A 17,497-nucleotide genomic window follows, 5' to 3' on the forward strand; every position below is an offset into this window, starting at 1 on the left:
ATGCCCATAGTCCCAGCTACTCAGGAGGCTGAGGCAGAAGAATCGCTTGAACCCGGGAGGCAGAGGTTGCAGTAAGCCGAGATCATGCCACTGCACTCCAGCCTGGGTGACAGAGCGAGACTCCATCTCAAAGAAAAACAAAACAAAAATTAGCCAGGCATGGTGGCATGCACCTGTAATCCCAGCTACTCAGGAGGCTGAGGCTTGAGAAGCATTTGAACCTAGGAGGTAGAGGCTGCAGTGAGCCAAGACTGCGCCACTGCATTCCACCCTGGGTGACAGAGTGAGACAGACTCTGTCTCAAAAAGAAAGAAAGAACCATAAAAATAGCCAACCAGCAGTCCTCAGGGCTGTTCTGCCTATGGTGTAGCCATTCTTTATTCCATTATTTTCCTAATAATCTTGCTTTCATTTGAAAAAAAAAAAAAATTGGCTGAGCATGGTGGCGAAAGCCTGCAGTCCCAGCTACTGGGGAAGCTAAGGTGGGAGTATTGCTTGAGCGCAAGAGGTCAAGGCTGCAGTGAGCTGTGATCCCGCCACTGCACCACACCCTGGGTGACAGAGACCCTGTCTCAAAAAAACAAAAACTATTACATTAGAAAAAACTTCTGTGAGGAAACAAAGTGGAAATATGAGTTCAAGAAGGAAAAAGGGCCAAGCATGGTGGCTCACACCTCTAATCCCAGCACTTTTGGAGGCTGAGATGCGAGGATCACTTGAGACCAGGAGTCAGCCGGGGCAACATAGCAAGACCTCGTCTCTACTAAAAATAAAAAGAAAAATCAGCCATATGTGGTGACAGACACCTGTACTCTTAGCTACTTTGGCGGCTGAGGTGGGAGGATTGAGCTCAGCAGGTCAAGGGTGCAGTAACCAGTGACTGCCACTGCACTCCAGCTTGAGCAACAGAGCAAGATCCCATCTCAGAAAAAAAAAAAAAAAGGAAAAAAAGAACGATTTGAAATTTCGATGGTTAAATAAAAAGTGGTTCTTTTTTTTTTTTTTCCAAAAGATGAGATAAATCAAATCAAATGGTACATATTTAGGCTTCACTGCAGGTTTAAATGAGGATTTTAACAGCTTTATTTTAAAATATCAACATTCACAATTAACCAGAACTTTTATCCTCTGTAATCTTCAAAATAAAAATGTGACAGTTTCAATCTAAAGCTGTCAATCTAAAACTGTGCCAGCAGGTAATTTTCTTTTTCTTTTCCTTTTTTTTTTTTTTTGAAACAGAGTCTTGCTCTTGTCACCCAGGCTGGAGTGCAGTGGCATGATCTCAGCTCACTGCAACCTCTGCTTCCTGAGTTCAAGTGATTCTCCTCCCTCGACCTCCTGAGTAGCTGGGATTGCAGGCACCCGCCACCACACCCATCTAATTTTTTTGTATTTTAGTAGAGATGGAGTTTCACCATGTTGGCCAGGCTGGTCTCAAATTCCTGACCTCAGGTGATCTGCCTGCCTCAGCCTCCCAAAGTACTGGGATTACCAGGCGTGAGCCACCGCGCTCGGCCTCCCAGCAGGTAATTTTTTCTTTCTTTCTTTTTTTTTTTTTTGAGACGGAGTCTCACTCTGTTGCCCAGGCTGGAGTGCAGTGGCATGATCTCGGCTCACTGCAACCTCCGCCTCCCGGGTTCAAGCGATTTTTCTGCCTCAGCCTCCCAAGTAGCTGGGACTACAGACATGCACCACCATGTCCGGCTAATTTTTTTGCATTTTTAGTTGACACAGGGTTTCACCATGTTGACCAGGCTGGTCTCAAACTCCTAACCTCGGGTGATCCACCCTCCTCAGCCTCCCAAAGCGCTGGGATTACAGGCGTGAGCCACCGTGCCGGCCCAGCGCGTAATTTTCAAAACAGAGCTAACCTCGTGGCTTGCCTGCCTTCAGCTATCAGCCCTCTTATTCTCTCCTTAAGGTACAGGCACCAAGAGAGGCTCGGAGACCCTTTAAAGGTTATTTACCAGGGGGACAGATTCAGACCTTGGTGAAGACAGACAGAAGAGGATTTGGTGGGAATTTAGGGCCCTGCTGAGACAAAAACCACCCGAACCCGTCTGTCCACTTTCTATCTATCTACCAGATCTCTAGCATTTCACCCCTTTCCCCAGGCCTATGCCAGCACTGTGCCACACCAACTCAATCTTGATTTATTCAGGTAAAATGAGCACTCTCCCTCCTGCAAAAACAAACACGTTTAAGACATAAAACATATTCAAAGGCTTCCATTTCCTCACCGTTAGAATTGAGACTTAATGTCAAAGTTCACTCGGGTAGTTTGAATCATTTTCCCATAACTAAGGGAGAGAGTGAAAAATCTTTGAAAACTCTGTAAGCAAACACCTGAGATGACAACGCCTCCTTTGCGGAGCTGGGGAAGGAAGAGACGGGTGGCTGGATGGCCTCCCTCACTAGTTGGTGGGCGGGAGATCCACGCCGCCCCAGTCCCAGGGGCCTTCACTAAAACCTTAACTGTCTGGCCTCCCGGGGGAGAGGGAAGCGGAGGAGAGAGGTCTGAAAATCGGAGATGATCACTCAGCTCAACATTAAAGCACTTTATACCCACCCTATGGGACAGATACTGTAGCTTTATTCCCATTTTTCAGATGAGCAAACTTGGGGTCGGAAAGATACCCCAAGGTCACACAACTGAAGTGGCAGAAGCTAGATTCAAGAATCAATCGGCCCGCAAAGTTCTAAAGGGCAGTGGCTTTGGTCTGATCCTGAGTTTGAATCCACAATCTCCAGCCCTTTCTAGCTGTAAACCTTCCTGCGCGTCCTCAGCCGTAAAACAGAGGAAATAACACCTTGCTTGGCAGGGTTGCTGTCAAGACAATAGGCCGTGGATATAAAAGCGCTTGCCTTAGTGCTGGCCGCATACGATGCGCTCAATACATCGTAACTCAGGCTTTCAAAAGAGGCCCATACGCCCCAGTAGGCCGCGAAACTGGGGCGCCCGGGGCGGTGGCAGCCCCGCGTAGCAGCCGCGGCCAGGGCCCGCCCCCTCCCCGGGGCCCGGCCGGCTCCCACCGGCCCGCGCGGCGCGCTACGTACCCAGCGCCTCCGACCCGGCCCAGGCCTCCGCCTCTAGCCCAATCTCCGCAGCGCTTACAAGCCGGCTCAGCGGGCGAGGCGGGACTTCGGGAGCGCGCGCCCGCGGACCGGATGTCCGGCCAGCAGGCGGGGCCGGGAAAGGTTGGGCGGGCGGGCCGGCGGGGCCGTGAGAGGTAGGTTGGGCGGGCGGGGCCGGGAGAGGTTGGGCTGGCGGGAGGGCGGGGCCGGGAGAGGTTGCGCGGGCGGGCGGGGCCGGGAGAGGTTGGGCGGGCGCGGGAGAGGCGGGCGCGGGAGAGGCGGGCGGGGAGAGCTCGGCCCCGGAGTACGGCACAGAGGTCCCCCAACCCCCGACCCGGAGCCATAACTTTTCCTTTCCCCGGAGCCAGGAAGGAGAGGGAGAGAGAGGAGAGGGGCAAAACTGCAGAGTCTTAACTTCAGATATAAAGCTCGGCCACTCACTACTTGTGCAGCCTTGGCAGTGGTGATCATGAGCACTTTCCACCTGCCAGGTCCTAAGAGCACTTTGTGGGATTATCTCAGCCCGCACAGTCCTCAGGGTGGATGCTATCATCATCCCCATTTTACACAACAGGAAACTATGTTTAGCGGTTAATCTATTTGCCCTCTCATACAAAGTCATGTGATTGCAGAGCCCGCATCCTGTCCATACAAGCCTAGCAAGCCACTCAGCCTCTCATCCTGTCTCCTCTCAAAGTGGGGATAATCGCAGCCGTGCAGCGTTGTTGAACGAATACATAAAAGCCGGGCACGGTGGCTCACACCTGTAATCTCAGCACTTCGGGAGGATCACTTGAGCCCAGGAGTTTGAGACCAGCCTAAACAAGAGTGAGACTAACCCCCGATCTCTACCAAAAAAAAAAAAAAACAAAAAAAAAAAACTGGCCAGGCATGGTGACAGTGTGGTCTCAGCTACTCAGGAGGCTGAGGCAGGAGGATGGCTTGAGCCCAGGAGGTCAAGGCTGCAGTGAGCCATGATGGTGCCACTGCACTCCAGCCTGGGCAACAAAACGAGGCCTTGCCTCAAAAAAAATAAAGCATCTAGGCCGGGCGCTGTGGCTCACGCCTGTAATCCCAGCACTTTGGGAGGCCAAGGCAGGTGGATCACCTGAGGTCAGGAGTTTGAGACCAGCCTGGCCAACATGGCAAAATCCCGTCTCTACTAAAAATACAAAATTAGCCGGGCGTGGTGGTGAATGCCTGTAATCCCAGCTACACGGAAGGCTGAGGCAGGAGAATTGCTTGAACCCGGGAGGTGGAGGTTGCAGTGAGCCCAAGATCCGGTCACTGCACTCCAGCCCGGGAGACTAGAGCAAGACTCCGTCTCCAGTTAAAAAAAAAAAAAAAATCTAGTTATCTAGTTATGCCTCACATATAGCAGGAAGTTGTTTTTGGTTTTTTTTTGGTTTGGTTTGTTTGTTTGTTTGTTTTTTCAGACAGAGTTTTGCTCTATTGCCCAGGCTGGGGTGCAGTGGCGGGATCTTGGCTCACTGCAGCTTCTGCCTCCCAGGTTCAAGCGATTCTCCTGCCACAGCTTCCCAAGTAGCTGGGACTAGAGGTGTGTGCCACCACATCCGGCTAATTTTTTTTGCTTTTGAGATGGAGTTTTGCTCTTGTTGCCCAGGCTGGAGTGCAGTGGCACGATCTCGGCTCACCGCAACCTCTACCTCCCAGGTTCAAGCGATTCTCCTGCCTCAGCCTCCCAAGTAGCTAGGATTACAGACATGTACCACCACACTCGGCTAATTTTGTATTTTTAGTAGAGATGGGGTTTCACCACGTTGGCTGGACTGGTCTGGAACTCCTGACCTAGGTGATCCACCCACCTCAGCCTCCCAAAGTGCTAGGATTATAGGCGTCAGCCACCATGCCCAGCACATCTGGCTAATTTTTGTATTTTTAGTAGAGATGGGGTTTCACATGTTAGCCAGGCTGGTCTCGAACTCCTGACCTCAGGTGATCCGCCCACCTCGGCCTCCCAAAGTGCTGGGATTATAGACATGAGCCACTGTGCCTCACCAGCAGGAAGTTTTTAATTAACACCTACCCTGTCTCCCTCCCCTCTCCTTAAACTGTATTTCTGTTCTCTACTTCCTTTAAGGTAGGAATCTTGTCTATCTACTACTACAATACCCAGTGCTCTGCACAGTAGAGATTCAGTATATTGAGGAATTAAGTAATTTAACATCTTTCTCAGATCACCTGAGTCCCTGAAAGCTTTCTTCCTGACTTCAACAGTCAAGGAGACCTACTGCCATCACCCAATAAATAGGATTCCATCTTGTGTCCAAAAGGGCCATTTGGTCCAAACACCCTGCCAGTATTTGAATCTCTTCCACATTATCTCTGCCATCTATACATGTACATGGCCCATGTTGGGGAACTCACTGCCACTCAAGACAGTTTTTTTTTTTTGAGGCAGAGTCTGGCTCTGTTGCCCAGGCTGGAGTGCAATGGTGTGATCTCAGCTCACTGCAACCTCCGCCTCCTGGGTTCAAGTGATTCTCCTGCCTCAGCTTCCCTAGTAGCTGGGATGACAGGTGCCTGCCACCATGCCCGGCTAATTTTTATATTTTTAGTAGAGATGGGGTTTCACCATGCTGGCCACGCTGGTCTCGAACTCCTGACCTCAGGCGATCTGCCTGCCTCAGCCTCCCAAAGTGCTGGGATTACAGGTGTGAGCCACCACACCTGGCCGACAGTTGTTATTTTTTTAAGTCCAGTCTTGGCAGTTAGAAAGTTCTTTCTTAGGCAGTATCTCTCCTAGTTTTAAACCGTGGGGCCATACAGAACAAATCTAATTCTATTTTATAGAGCCAGATTTAATGGCTCAATTCCCTTCCTTGATCAAACAATGTATAGCTAACCTAATCCTGTGGTTCTCACCCTTTTCCCTACTCCTGACACATCAAAGGGATACCCAGACTCCCACCAGTAATCATGGCTGGCCAAGACAGGGATAGGAACAGGCCTGGCCTGTCCCCCCAAATTATCTGGATCTTCCTGGGACACAGTGTTAGGAACCCCTCCAGATGACTCTACTTTTCTCAGATACTGCCTTACAGTATTATACTGCCTTACAGTTATATACTGCCTTACAGTATTATAACTATTCATGTACAAGTGAGAGCCTTGTCTTCCAAGGAGGTATCCTTGTGGTCCAATCTGCCAAAAGCAGCTGCACCTCTGCCCCAGGAAGATCCCATAGGAAAGGATGAAGGGCTGCTACAGGGCCTTCAACCCAGGCACTTCCTCCATAATGAAACTTGGGCTTTGGAGTTTCCATGTGATGCCATCAAGGGCTTTTTCAGCTCAAATATATCTTTCATGATTCAGGATGGCAATAAGAAACTTTGAGCTGGCTGTAGCTACTTACACAATCTCATTTCATCCTGACAGTGGCCTGCATCTCAGTCACCTCTGTGTCCTTAGCATTTAGCAGGATGCCTGGAATACAGTTCTGCTTCTCATTTTGTTTGATGAACAACCCTGAGTCCATTAGAGATGACTCCTTTGGCTCCTGGTTTTAAATTTATTTTCTGTACGTTTATTTATTTATTTATTTATTTTTGAGACAGGGTCTCACTCTGTTACCCAGGTTAGTGCAGTGGCATGATCTTGGCTCACTGCGACCTCTGCCTCCCAGGCTCAAGTGATCCTCCCATCTCAGCCTCCGACTGAGTAGCTGGAACCACAGGCACACACTCCTCACTTTCTAAGCTCCAGTCCTAAGTCATATCATTCTCATTGCCATACCTCAAAAGCACCCAAGTCTCAGGCACCTGGACTTTCTACCTAGAACATCCACCCCAGTTTGTTTACTGTCCTGATGAACATTCAGCTAAGCCATCATGTCCCCCCAGGATCTCCTGCCCCAGGCTAAGGCTCCTGCCTCTGGACAGCCTGTGCTCCCCACTTTCTTAGGCACTGTGCTAGAACTGTTCTACCCCTGACTCTCCAGTTCCTGCCATAGAGGCTGACAAGTCATCAGTGTTCCCGAGGTTGGAATAAATGAATCACAACCTATCTCATGGCTTCCTAGGTCCACCAGAAGAAAGGTTATCTCTGGCCGGGCACAGTGGCTCACATCTGTACTCCCAGCACTTTGGGAGGCCAAGGCGGGGGATCACCTGAGGTCAGGAGTTTGAGACTAGCCTGGCCAACATGGTGAAACCCCTTCTCTACTAAAAATACAAAAAATTAGCCAGACATGGTGGCTCGCACCTGTAATCCCATCTACTCTACTCAGGAGGCTGAGGCAGGAGAATCGCTTGAACTCAGGAGGCAGAGGTTGCAGTGAGGAGAGATCGCACCATTGCACTCCAGCCTAGGCAACAAGAGCAAAGCTCCGTCTCAAAAAAAAAAAAAAAAGAAGGTTATCTCTGACATGCTGGAAGTACAGCAAGGGCCTTGATCTGTGATGGATATCATGAAGAAAGCTTTTCTTTGGTTATCATAGTAGTAATGCTGACTTCCTGGGAAGGGAAATAATAATTAAGTGGATATTAATTCTGTCCTAGAGACTTTTAGGGCTCTCTATGTAAGTCTTATTTTACAGATAATGACATCAAAGCTCAGAGGTTAAGTGACTTGCCTAAGGTCATTCATTAAGTCAGAGGCAAAGCCAGGATTTAGAACCCAGGGAGTCACACTCTGCCTGCACTCTTTTTTATACATTTTTTTTTCCCAAGACAGAGTCTTGCTCTGTCGCCCAGTTTGGAGTGCAATGGTGCGATCTCGGCTCACTGCAACCTCCACCTCCTGGGTTCAAGCAATTCTCCCTGCCTCAGCCTCCCAAGTAGCTGGGATTATAGATGTCCACAACTGTGCCCAGCTAAATTTGTATTTTTAGTAGAGACGGGGTTTCATCATGTTGGCCAGGCTGGTCTTAAACTCCTGACCTCAGGTGATCCGCCTGCCTTGGCCTCCCCAAGTGCTGGGATTATAGGCATGAGCCACCGTGCCTGGCCTTTTTTCCCTTTTTTGAGACAGAGCCTCGCTCTGTCGCCCAGGCTAGAGTGCGGTGGCGCGATCTCCGCTCACTGCAAGCTCCGCCTCCCTGGTTTACACCATTCTCCTGCCTCAGCCTACCAAGTAGCTGGGACTACAGACGCCTGCCACCATGCCTGGCTAATTTTTTGTATTTTCAGTAGAGACAGGGTTTCACCATGTTAGCCAGGATGGTCTAGATCCCCTGACCTCATGATCTGCCCGCCTCGGCCTCCCAAAGTGCTGGGATTACAGGCGTGAGCCACCGCGCCTGGCCCTTTTTTCCTTTTTATATAGAGACGGGGCCTTGCCATGTTGTCCGGGCTGGAGTGCAGTGGCATGATCCTGGGTTCCAGCGATCCTCCCACCTCAGCCTTCCAAGTAGCTAGAACCACAGGTGCGTGCCACAATGCCACACTAATTTTTGTATTTTTTTTAGAGACAGGGTCTCTCTATGTTGCCCAGGCAGGTCTCACACTCCTGGGCTCAAGTGATCCACCCATCTCAGCCTCCCAAAGTGTTGGGATTATAGGCATGAGCCACCTCACCCAGCTATATTTCTGCATAACTCCATAAGGCAGAACCGGTCCAGCTTTTCACAAACTAAAATTGTTTCAAAATGGAAAGCTCTCGGCCGGGCGCAGTGGCTCATGCCTGTAATCCCAGCACTTTGGGAGGCCGAGGCAGGCGGATTGCCTGAGCTCAGGAGTTGGAGACCAGCCTGGGTAACATGGTGAAACGCCGTCTCTACTAAAATACAAAAAAATTAGCTGGGCGTGGCAGTGTGTGCCTGTAATGCCAGCTACTCAGGAGGTTGAGGCAGGAGAACTGCTTGAATCCAGGAGGCGGAGGTTGCAGTGAGCCGAGATAGTGCCACTGCACTCCAGCCTGGGCAACAGAGTGCAATTCCATCTCAAAAAAAAAAAAAGTAATTCAGGCCTTTGGGAGGGCGAGGTGGGCAGATCACCTGAGGTCAGGAGTTCGAGACCAGCCTGGCCAACATGGTGAAACCCTGTCTCTACTAAAAGTACAAAAATTAGCTGGGCGTGGTGGCAGGCACCTGTAATCCCAGCTACTTGGGAGGCTGAGGCAGGAGAATCACTTAAACCTGGAAGGCAGAGGTTGCAGTGAGTCGAGATTGTGCCACTGCACTCCAACCTGGGTGACAGTGAGATTCTGTCTCAAAAAAAAAAAAAAAAGGCTGGGCGTGGTGGCTCACACCTGTAATTCCAGCACTTTGGGAGGCCGAGGCGGGTGGATTACCTGAGGTCAGGAGTTTAAGACCAGCCTGGCCAACATGGTGACACCCCATCTCTACTACAAGTACAAAAATTAGCCAGGCATGGGGGTGCGCACCTGTAGTCCCAGCTACTGGGGAGGCTGAGGCGGGAGGATCACTTGAATCCAGGAGGCAGAGGTTGCAGCAAGCCGAGATTGCGCCACTGCACTCCAGCGTGGGCGACAGAGCGAGACTCAGTCTCAAAAATAATAATAAATAAAAATAACATACACAATATCTTTTTATCTTTTATTATTGTAATCCCAAAGTGCTGGGATTACAGGCATGAGCCACCACGCCCAGCCTACTTTTTATTTTTTTTGAGACAGAGTCCCACTTTGTCACCCAGGCTGGAGTGCAGTGGCAGAATCTTGGCTTACTGCAACCTCCTCCTCCCAGGTTCAAAAGATTCTCGCGTCTCAGCCTCCCAAGTAGCTGGGATTACAGGCGCCCACCACTAAGCCCAGCTAATTTTTTTGTATTTTCAGTAGAGATGGGGTTTCGCCATGTTGGCCAGGCTGGTCTCGAACTCCTGACCTCAGGTGATCCACCCACCTCGGCCTCCCAGAGTGCTGGGATTACTGGCGTGAGCCCCGGCGCCTGGCCTGGCTTTATTATTATTACTCTTACCTCTGACCCCCACTTCCCTGCAGCTGCAAATAGGGCAATCGCGTTGAACAGCAGTCTTGGACCCCAGAGAGTTGAGTGTGGTGACAGCTCTCAGACTGAGTGGGCATCTTTGACTGCCTTCCAAAGTCAAATATAAATGACTGAGGATTATCTGCTGCTTTGGATCATAATTACTTATGCTTATGCCACTGATACAAAAACAGAGTTGAGTCAGCCGGACGCGGTGGCTCACGCCTGTAATCCCAGCACTTTGGGAGGCCGAGGCGGGCAGATCACAAGGTCAGGAGATCGAGACCATCCTGGCTAACATGGTGAAACCCCGTCTCTACTAAAAATACAAAAAATTAGCCGGGCGAGGTGGCGGGCACCTGTAGTCCCAGCTACTTGGGAGGCTGAGGTAGGAGAATGGCGTGAACCCGGGAGGCAGAGCTTGCAGTGAGCCGAGATCGCGCCACTGCACTCCAGCCTGGGCGACAGAGCAAGAGAGCGAGCCTCCGTCTCAGAAAAAAAAAAGAAAGAAACAGAGTTGACTATATTTAGTTCTGTGTTTTATTTGTGTTTTCTTTCCCTAAGTCAGATGGGAACCGTTTCTTCCCGCCCTGCCATTCTTCCCATGTTGAGATCTTTCCCAAAGGCAAAGATCATTTCCGTTTTTGGTCATGGAGCGCTCTGATGGTAAGAATTAGTCCTCTCATCACCCACCACACTCAACCCCAATAGGAAATTTCCAAGAATGGAAACCATGTCTTTGGGCGCTTAGGTGAGATTACTCAATCACAAGAGTGAGACTCAGGGACTGAAACATTCAATCAAGGTTAAAAACAGATTAAAATGTGGCAGTTACCTTTTTTCCCCGATACAGAATACGCACTGGAGTCACAGTTACCTTTTAGTAACTGATTTCCTTGATTGACTAGTGTATCAGAAAATGGGACTTTTATGGTGGCAAAGAATTCAGCGGGCCCAGGGGCACACAGATCTGGATTTGTATACCGATTTGCCACTTAACCAGCTATGTGATTGTGCAATTTACCAACCTCTCAGGGCCACATTTTTTCATCTGTCAAAAAGGTCAATATGGCCAGGTATGGTGGCTCATACCTCTAATCCCAGCACTTTGGGAGGACAAAGTGGGCAGATCACGAGGTCAGGAGTTTGAGACCAACCTGACCAACATGGTGAAACCCCATCTCTACTAAAAATACAAAAATTAGCCAGGTGTGGTAGCGTGCGCCTTTAATCCCAGCTACTCAGGAGGCTGAGGCAAGAGAATCGCTTGAACCCGGGAGGCGGAGGTTGCAGTGAGCCGAGATCGCACCACTGCACTCCAGCCTGGGAGTCAGAGAGAGACTCCGTCTCAAAACAAAACAAAAAGTTGAATAATAATAATAGGACCTATATGGTAGACTTGTTGAGAGGATTAAATGAGATACTGTACGAAAGGCCTTACTACAGAGTCTGGCACTTATTAAAGAAAGAGTCGATGTGGGCTAGGTGTCATGGCTCACGTCTGTAATCCCAACACTTTGCGGGGTTGGGGTAGGAAGATCCTTAGAGGCCAGGAGTTCGAGACCAGCCTGGGCAACAAGGCGAGACCCTCATCTCTACAAAAAATATAAAAATTAGCCGGGTATGGTGGCTCACGCCTGTAGTCCTAGGTACTTGGGAGGCTGAGGTGGGAGGATAGCTTGATTGCAGTGAGCCGTGAGCTTGAGCCATTGCGCTCCAGCCTGGGCGACAGAGTGCGGTCGTATTTAAAAAGAAAAGAAAAGAAAAAAAGGGTCGTTGTAGAAAATTCTTGTGGGGAATTAAAGGGACTTTAATTCTTGTGGGGAATTAAAGCTCTTTTCGCACACGAAAGAGCTTGGCGCGCGAAAGAGCTTGGCGAAGATAAGTACCTGGAGGCCAAGATGAGGCGGCGAGCCCTGCCTCCCTAGCAGTGTGGTCTCCTGGCTTACGGTCAGTGCTTCGCACTAAAAAATCCACTGCCTCTCATGAGACCTTGAACTGCCAATGACCGCGGGTTGCCCAGACTCCCGAGTGAGGAAGGCGGCCAGGAGTCAGCTCGGCTTCTTGCAGAAAAGCCCACTCCAAGAAGGCCTGGGGCATTCCGGCTCCAGGCGAGTCGCACCCGCGGGCCTCAGGCCCTTTCACTTACCCGGGAAAGGTAACGGTCCTTAACGGCAGCCAATAACGGCTCCCAGCAGCCCAGGCACTGGCAAGGGCAGGGTGAAATCAAACCTCGGATTTTGGAACCTCCACGCCTGAAACCCTAAACCAGCATCGAACTACAACTCCCAGCATGCCAGGCGGCCGCCCGGTTCCCAAGGGCAGATCCCACCAACCTTGCGCCCCTTCTTTCCTCAAAGCGTGGCCGAATGCCTAGGCTTCCGGGTATTAGTGGCCCCGCCCCTTAATCCGACCGGAGCCGTCCCTCGTGATTCCTGGGTATTGTAGTCAGTTTCCTGGGAAAGAATCGCTCCTAGTGGCAGCTTCCTTCGCCAGAAAAACTACAAAACCCAGAATGCAGCGCAAATTCCCCTTGTCCAATAGGAACCCCCCATGTAGCGGGGCGCGGAGCCCTGCTCTCGCAACTCAAGATGGCGGACGAGAGTGAGACAGCAGTGAAGCCGCCGGCACCTCCGCTGCCGCAGATGATGGAAGGGAACGGGAACGGCCACGAGCACTGCAGCGATTGCGAGAATGAGGAGGACAACAGCTACAACCGGGGGTAACGAAATCCTCGGAGTCCAATTCCCGTCCAGCCTCCCACAACCTGGGTCTCTGGGGTGCGGGGAAGTCACCGGGAGCTTAGTCTAGCCCCACCCTCATGTTCTTATTGGCTAAGTCACTAGGATCCTGCCTGGCGATTGGTTACTGCCTTTGTCATTTATCAAGGGTGGGTGCTCTGGATATTAAGGGCCGGAGACGTTCAGTACTTTTATTATATAAAAGTTCTATGCAATGTTCCACTCGTGTACTTCAGGCCATTCCTGGGAAAAGAGCATGTTGGACGATGGTTTTCGATGGTACAACACAGGACAGTCTAGTAACAGTACAGTTCAAAGGGAACGTTACTTATAGACGTGTTGTTTGAACAACGTGACTAGCAATAAACGAATCATAAAACATTTCGCAGCAGTTCACCCTCAGTGAGGAAACTCATCAGACTATACAAACTGTATATATAATTATATTGTAAAATATCACTACCAGAGAATCCCAAAATATAAACTCACCTTATAAACCTGTGTAATTAACGATATGGTAATGCTTTGATTTACATAGTTTCCATTGCTCCAAATAATCCATAAGTATCCTGAACAATATATTAATATAATTAAGTCTTCGAACATCTTTGCCTTGTTACCTTTGCAGAGCAGCCCCAGGCTTCAAGAAATGAGCGATGTTGTTTCTTGGAGAGTATTTGGAATTCTCGGGCTCCATACTGCCTATCGTGTACTTTAGGGTCTTGCCATTAGTTACTATTTGTTCCTAGGGGTGAAGAAACGCACCAGGCATTTGAATGTTGAATTCTTTTTCCAAATTAGTTTTTACTTCTATAAGCCACAGCTTATTCATCTTTCTTCACATGGTTAGTGCCTGGCACTGGCACTCACGCTGTCTCTCCCCATCTTCCTGTCTATATTTGTATATATATTTTTAAACTGAAAGTCGTGAGAGATTTTTGGGTGTATAACTTGCTGAGTCTGAGGTAGTCTGATTTTCATAGCCAGCTTGTTATTCGCAGTATTGGTGGTAGTCCAGATATAAAGGTATAAAGACCGAGGACTGCATAGAAGAGATGGTCCCACAGGATTATAGTACATATTTTTATTGTATCCTTTTTATGTTTAGGTATGCTTAGATACACAAATACTTACCATTGTATTATAGTTGCCTGCAGTACTCAGTAATATGCAGCAGCCTATTGCTCCTAGGCTACAAACCTGTATAGCATGTTACTGTAATGTACACCATATAGCCTAGGCATTTAGTAGGCTATACCATCTAGGTTTGTGTAAGTACACCCTATGATGTCTGCAAGACAAATATCACCTAACCTTGCATTTCCCAGCACATATCCCTGACAGTCAGTGAAGCATGACTGTATTTAAGTGGTTTATAATCTGCTTGTGGTAAATCTTAGGTTAAAAGATCTAGCTTTTATGTTCTTCAGCCGGCTTAAAAATCACAGGAAGGGCCGGGCATGGTGTCTCACGCTTGTAATCCCAGTACTTTGGGAGGCAGATCACGAGGTCAGGAGACCGAGACCATCCTGGCTAACACTGTGAAATCCCGTCTCTACTAAAAATACAAAAAATTTAGCCGGGCGTGGTGACAGGTGTCTGTAGTCCCAACTACTCAGGAGGCTGAGGCAGGAGAATGGCGTGAACCCAGGAGGCAGAGCTTGCAGTGAGCTGAGATCACGCCACTGCACTCCAGCCTGGGTGACAGAGCAAGACACTGACTCAAAAAAAAAAAAAAAAAAAAAAAAAATCACAGGAAGAAAGTAGAGGAATAGGAAGCTTGCTAAATTTAGTTTTTATAAGACTGTTCTGTTGCTATAACTCACAACAGATCTAATGTAATAAAAGTCTTGTTTTGAAGTTTGATATTCCTAAAAATGAAAGAGCTGAGAAAGAGGAAGTAGGAACAGGAAGAAGGGAAAGTGAAGCTCTCCTGAATAGAGATCTGAATCACAGATGAGAGTTGGTGAATGTGAAAGTCATTCCAGAAGTGAAAGTGTGGCGTTTTCTTTGCTCTTTTTGTAGTTGCTTTTATTTTTATCTTCTTAACTGTTGTCCTGACCAGTGTCCTTAGGTTTTTGCCCTATAATCTGTGAATCACTTTTCAAAACTGTGTGCCAGAAAGTTATTTTATTGGCCTGGCGTGGTAGCTCACACCTGTAATCCCAACACTTTGGGAGGCCGAGGCAGGCGGATCACTTGAGGTCAGGAGTTCGAGAACAGCCTGACCAACATGGTAAAACCCCATCTCCACTAAAAATACAAAATTTAGCTGGGCATGGTGGCGTACGCGTATAGTCCCAGCTACTCCGGAGACTGAGGCAGGAGAATCACTTGAACCTGGGAAGTGGAGGCTGCAGTGAGTTGAGATTACGCCACTGCACTCCAGCCTGGGCAACAGAGCAAAACCTTGTCTCAAAAAAAAAAAAAGTGGCACACAGTGGCTTATGCCTGTAATCCCATCACTTTGGGAGGCCAAGGCTGGTGGATCACGAGGTCAAGAGATTGAGACCATCCTGGCCAACATGGTGAAACCCCGTCTCTATTAAAAATAGAAAAATTAGCTGGACATGGTGGCACATACCTGTAGTCCCAGCTACTGGGGAGGCTGAGGCAGGAGAATCACTCGAACCCGGGAGGCGGAGGTTGCAGTGAGCTGAGATTGTGCCACTGCACACCAGCTTGGCAACAGAGCGAGACTCCATCTCAAAAAAAAAAAATGAAATTATTTTATTTGTAGTAGAAGTAAGTAATAACCTTAAAAACTTTGACAGTTTGCGGTGGTGTTTCTGTGCATGGTTATGGTCTGGGTGAAAAAATTATGTTTATTAGCGTCCCAAATCTAAAGATCTGTGAAAATGAGTTTGGAGGTAGCAGGTGAAAAACCAAGGGCCTAGTCTGGAGGAGAGAGTAATTCTGGCACTAAGAATCTGGGGTAGAGTCAACATTTTTCCATGAACTTTAAGAGGAAATGGTTTTGGGGAGAAGCAGCAATGTGGGAAAATGCAGCACGGCACAGTAGAAAAGCATGGACTTTGGAATAATTTAAATCTGGTCTCAGGCCAGGCGTGGTGGCTCACGCCTGTAATCCCAGCACTTTGGGAGGCTGAGGTGGGTGGATCGCTTGTGGTCAGGAGTTTGAGACCAGCCCGGCCAGCATAGCGAAACCTCATCTCTACTAAAAATACAAAAATTAGCTGGGCATGGTGGCAGGCGCCTGTAATCCCAGCCACTAGGGAGGCTGAGGCAGGAGAATCACTTGAAAACAGGAGGCAGAGGTTGCAGTGAGCTGAGATCTCTCCAGTGCACTCCAGCCTGGGCGACAGAGCAAGCCTCTGATCTCAAAATCTCATCTCAAAGCTTGCCTCTGACACTTAACAGTCCTGTGACCTTGGGAAAGGTACTTAACTCAGAGTTGTAGGGATTAATGAGATAACATCTGGAATGCACTCCTCTTCCTCCCTCCTCCTCTTTCTTCAGATTGTCCCTAACCTCCCAGCTTGCCCCTCTGCTCTTATCACATACTGTATTGTAGCTTTTATCGTAACAATAGTTATAATAACAATAAATATAACTACATGTTTAGTAATTTTTCTTAATGTGCCTGGTTACCTGTCTCATCTGACAGTAAGGTGCATGTAAACAGGATTGTTTGCCTAAGAAATGCCTAGCACTTAGTGGGCATTAATGAGTGTTTGCTGTGTGAATGAATGGCAGATATTAAAGTGCCTAGCCCAATATTAGTGGAGTTTCATCTCCCCTCACCAAGTGAGAGGATGTCAGATTTTTCTTACATACACATTTTCTCTCCCCAAATAATTCTGATTGTAAGCCTTACTACAATTTTTATCAAATACCTACAGAGGCAGGGCGTGGTGGTTCACGCCTGTAATCCCAGCACTTTGGGAGGCCAAGGTGGGTGGGATCACGAGGTCAGGAGTTGGAGACCATCCTGGCTAACACAGTGAAACCCCATCTCTAATAAAAATACAAAAAATTAGCCGGGTATGGTGGCGCGTGCCTGTAGTCCCAGCTACTCAGGAGGCTGAGGCAGGAGAATGGTGTGACCCTGTGAGGCGGAGCTTGCAGTGAGCCGAGATCGCGCCATTGCACTCCAGCCTGGGGGACAGAGCCAGACTCTGTCTCAAAAAAAAAAAAAAAAAAAGAAATACCTACAGAAACCAGGAAGCTCCAATTTGCTGTGGAGCTTTCCACTGTTGTGTGCTTTCCACTGTGTTTAGCTTCTTGAAATGTTTTTTGTCTTAATATTATTTAAAATGTTCTCAAAAATCATGTGAAAATTGACAGAGAAGTTTTCCTTTCAATGCTAGAGAGTCTAAAATGTGTAATTTATAATAAAGGCTGATGATAGTTCAAGCTACCCCTTATTCTCCTTGGCCTTTTTTTTTTTTTTTTAAAAAGAGACTGTTGCCCAGACTAGTCTCAAACTCCTGGATTCAAGTGATCCTCCTGCCTTAGCCTCCCAAAATGCTGGGATTGTAAGCATAAGCCACCACACCCAGCCTCCTGCCCCTTTTTTTCAGGAACTAAAGTCATAGTACTCTATGCTAATAAAATGAGCTAAATTCATGTACTGGATTCTGTTGCCCGGGCTGGAGTGCTGTGGCGCCATCTTGGCTCACTGCAACCTCTGCCTCCCAGGTTCAAGAAATTCTCCTGCCTCAGCCTCCTGAGTAGCTGGGACTATAGGAGCGCACCGCTATGCCCGGCTAATTTTTCATATTTTAGTAGAGACGGGGTTTCACCGTGTTGC

At 48.6% G+C, this 17,497-nt stretch overlaps 2 protein-coding genes across 10 annotated transcripts in view; one reads left to right on the top strand and one right to left on the bottom strand.

Moving 5' to 3' along the window:
* Positions 1–12,478, bottom strand: part of DCAKD (dephospho-CoA kinase domain containing) — a 38,152-nt gene extending 25,674 nt beyond the window's left edge. The window contains exon 1 of one of the 5 annotated variants that reach the window (XM_054537128.2): positions 12,319–12,478. The gene's annotated coding sequence lies outside the window, so the exon portion shown is untranslated. Of the gene's footprint in view, positions 1–2,083; positions 2,845–2,865; positions 3,002–3,057; positions 3,314–12,131 lie in introns of those variants that run through there. The other 4 variants (XM_024234611.3, XM_024234606.3, XM_054537127.2 and 1 more) reach the window with 4 other exon arrangements.
* NMT1 (N-myristoyltransferase 1) overlaps positions 3,168–17,497 on the top strand; it is a 56,912-nt gene continuing 42,582 nt past the window's right edge. For 2 of the 5 annotated variants that reach the window (XM_063717927.1, XM_063717926.1), the window contains exons 1-4: positions 3,198–3,230; positions 3,708–3,903; positions 10,551–10,648; positions 12,527–12,704. In XM_063717927.1, the coding sequence (XP_063573997.1) occupies positions 10,633–10,648; positions 12,527–12,704 (194 nt within the window). In that variant the 5' untranslated portion in view covers positions 3,198–3,230; positions 3,708–3,903; positions 10,551–10,632. 5 annotated transcript variants of the gene reach the window in all.

This window comes from Pongo abelii, chromosome 19 (assembly GCF_028885655.2).
Source record: "Pongo abelii isolate AG06213 chromosome 19, NHGRI_mPonAbe1-v2.0_pri, whole genome shotgun sequence".
Lineage (NCBI taxonomy): Eukaryota > Metazoa > Chordata > Mammalia > Primates > Hominidae > Pongo > Pongo abelii.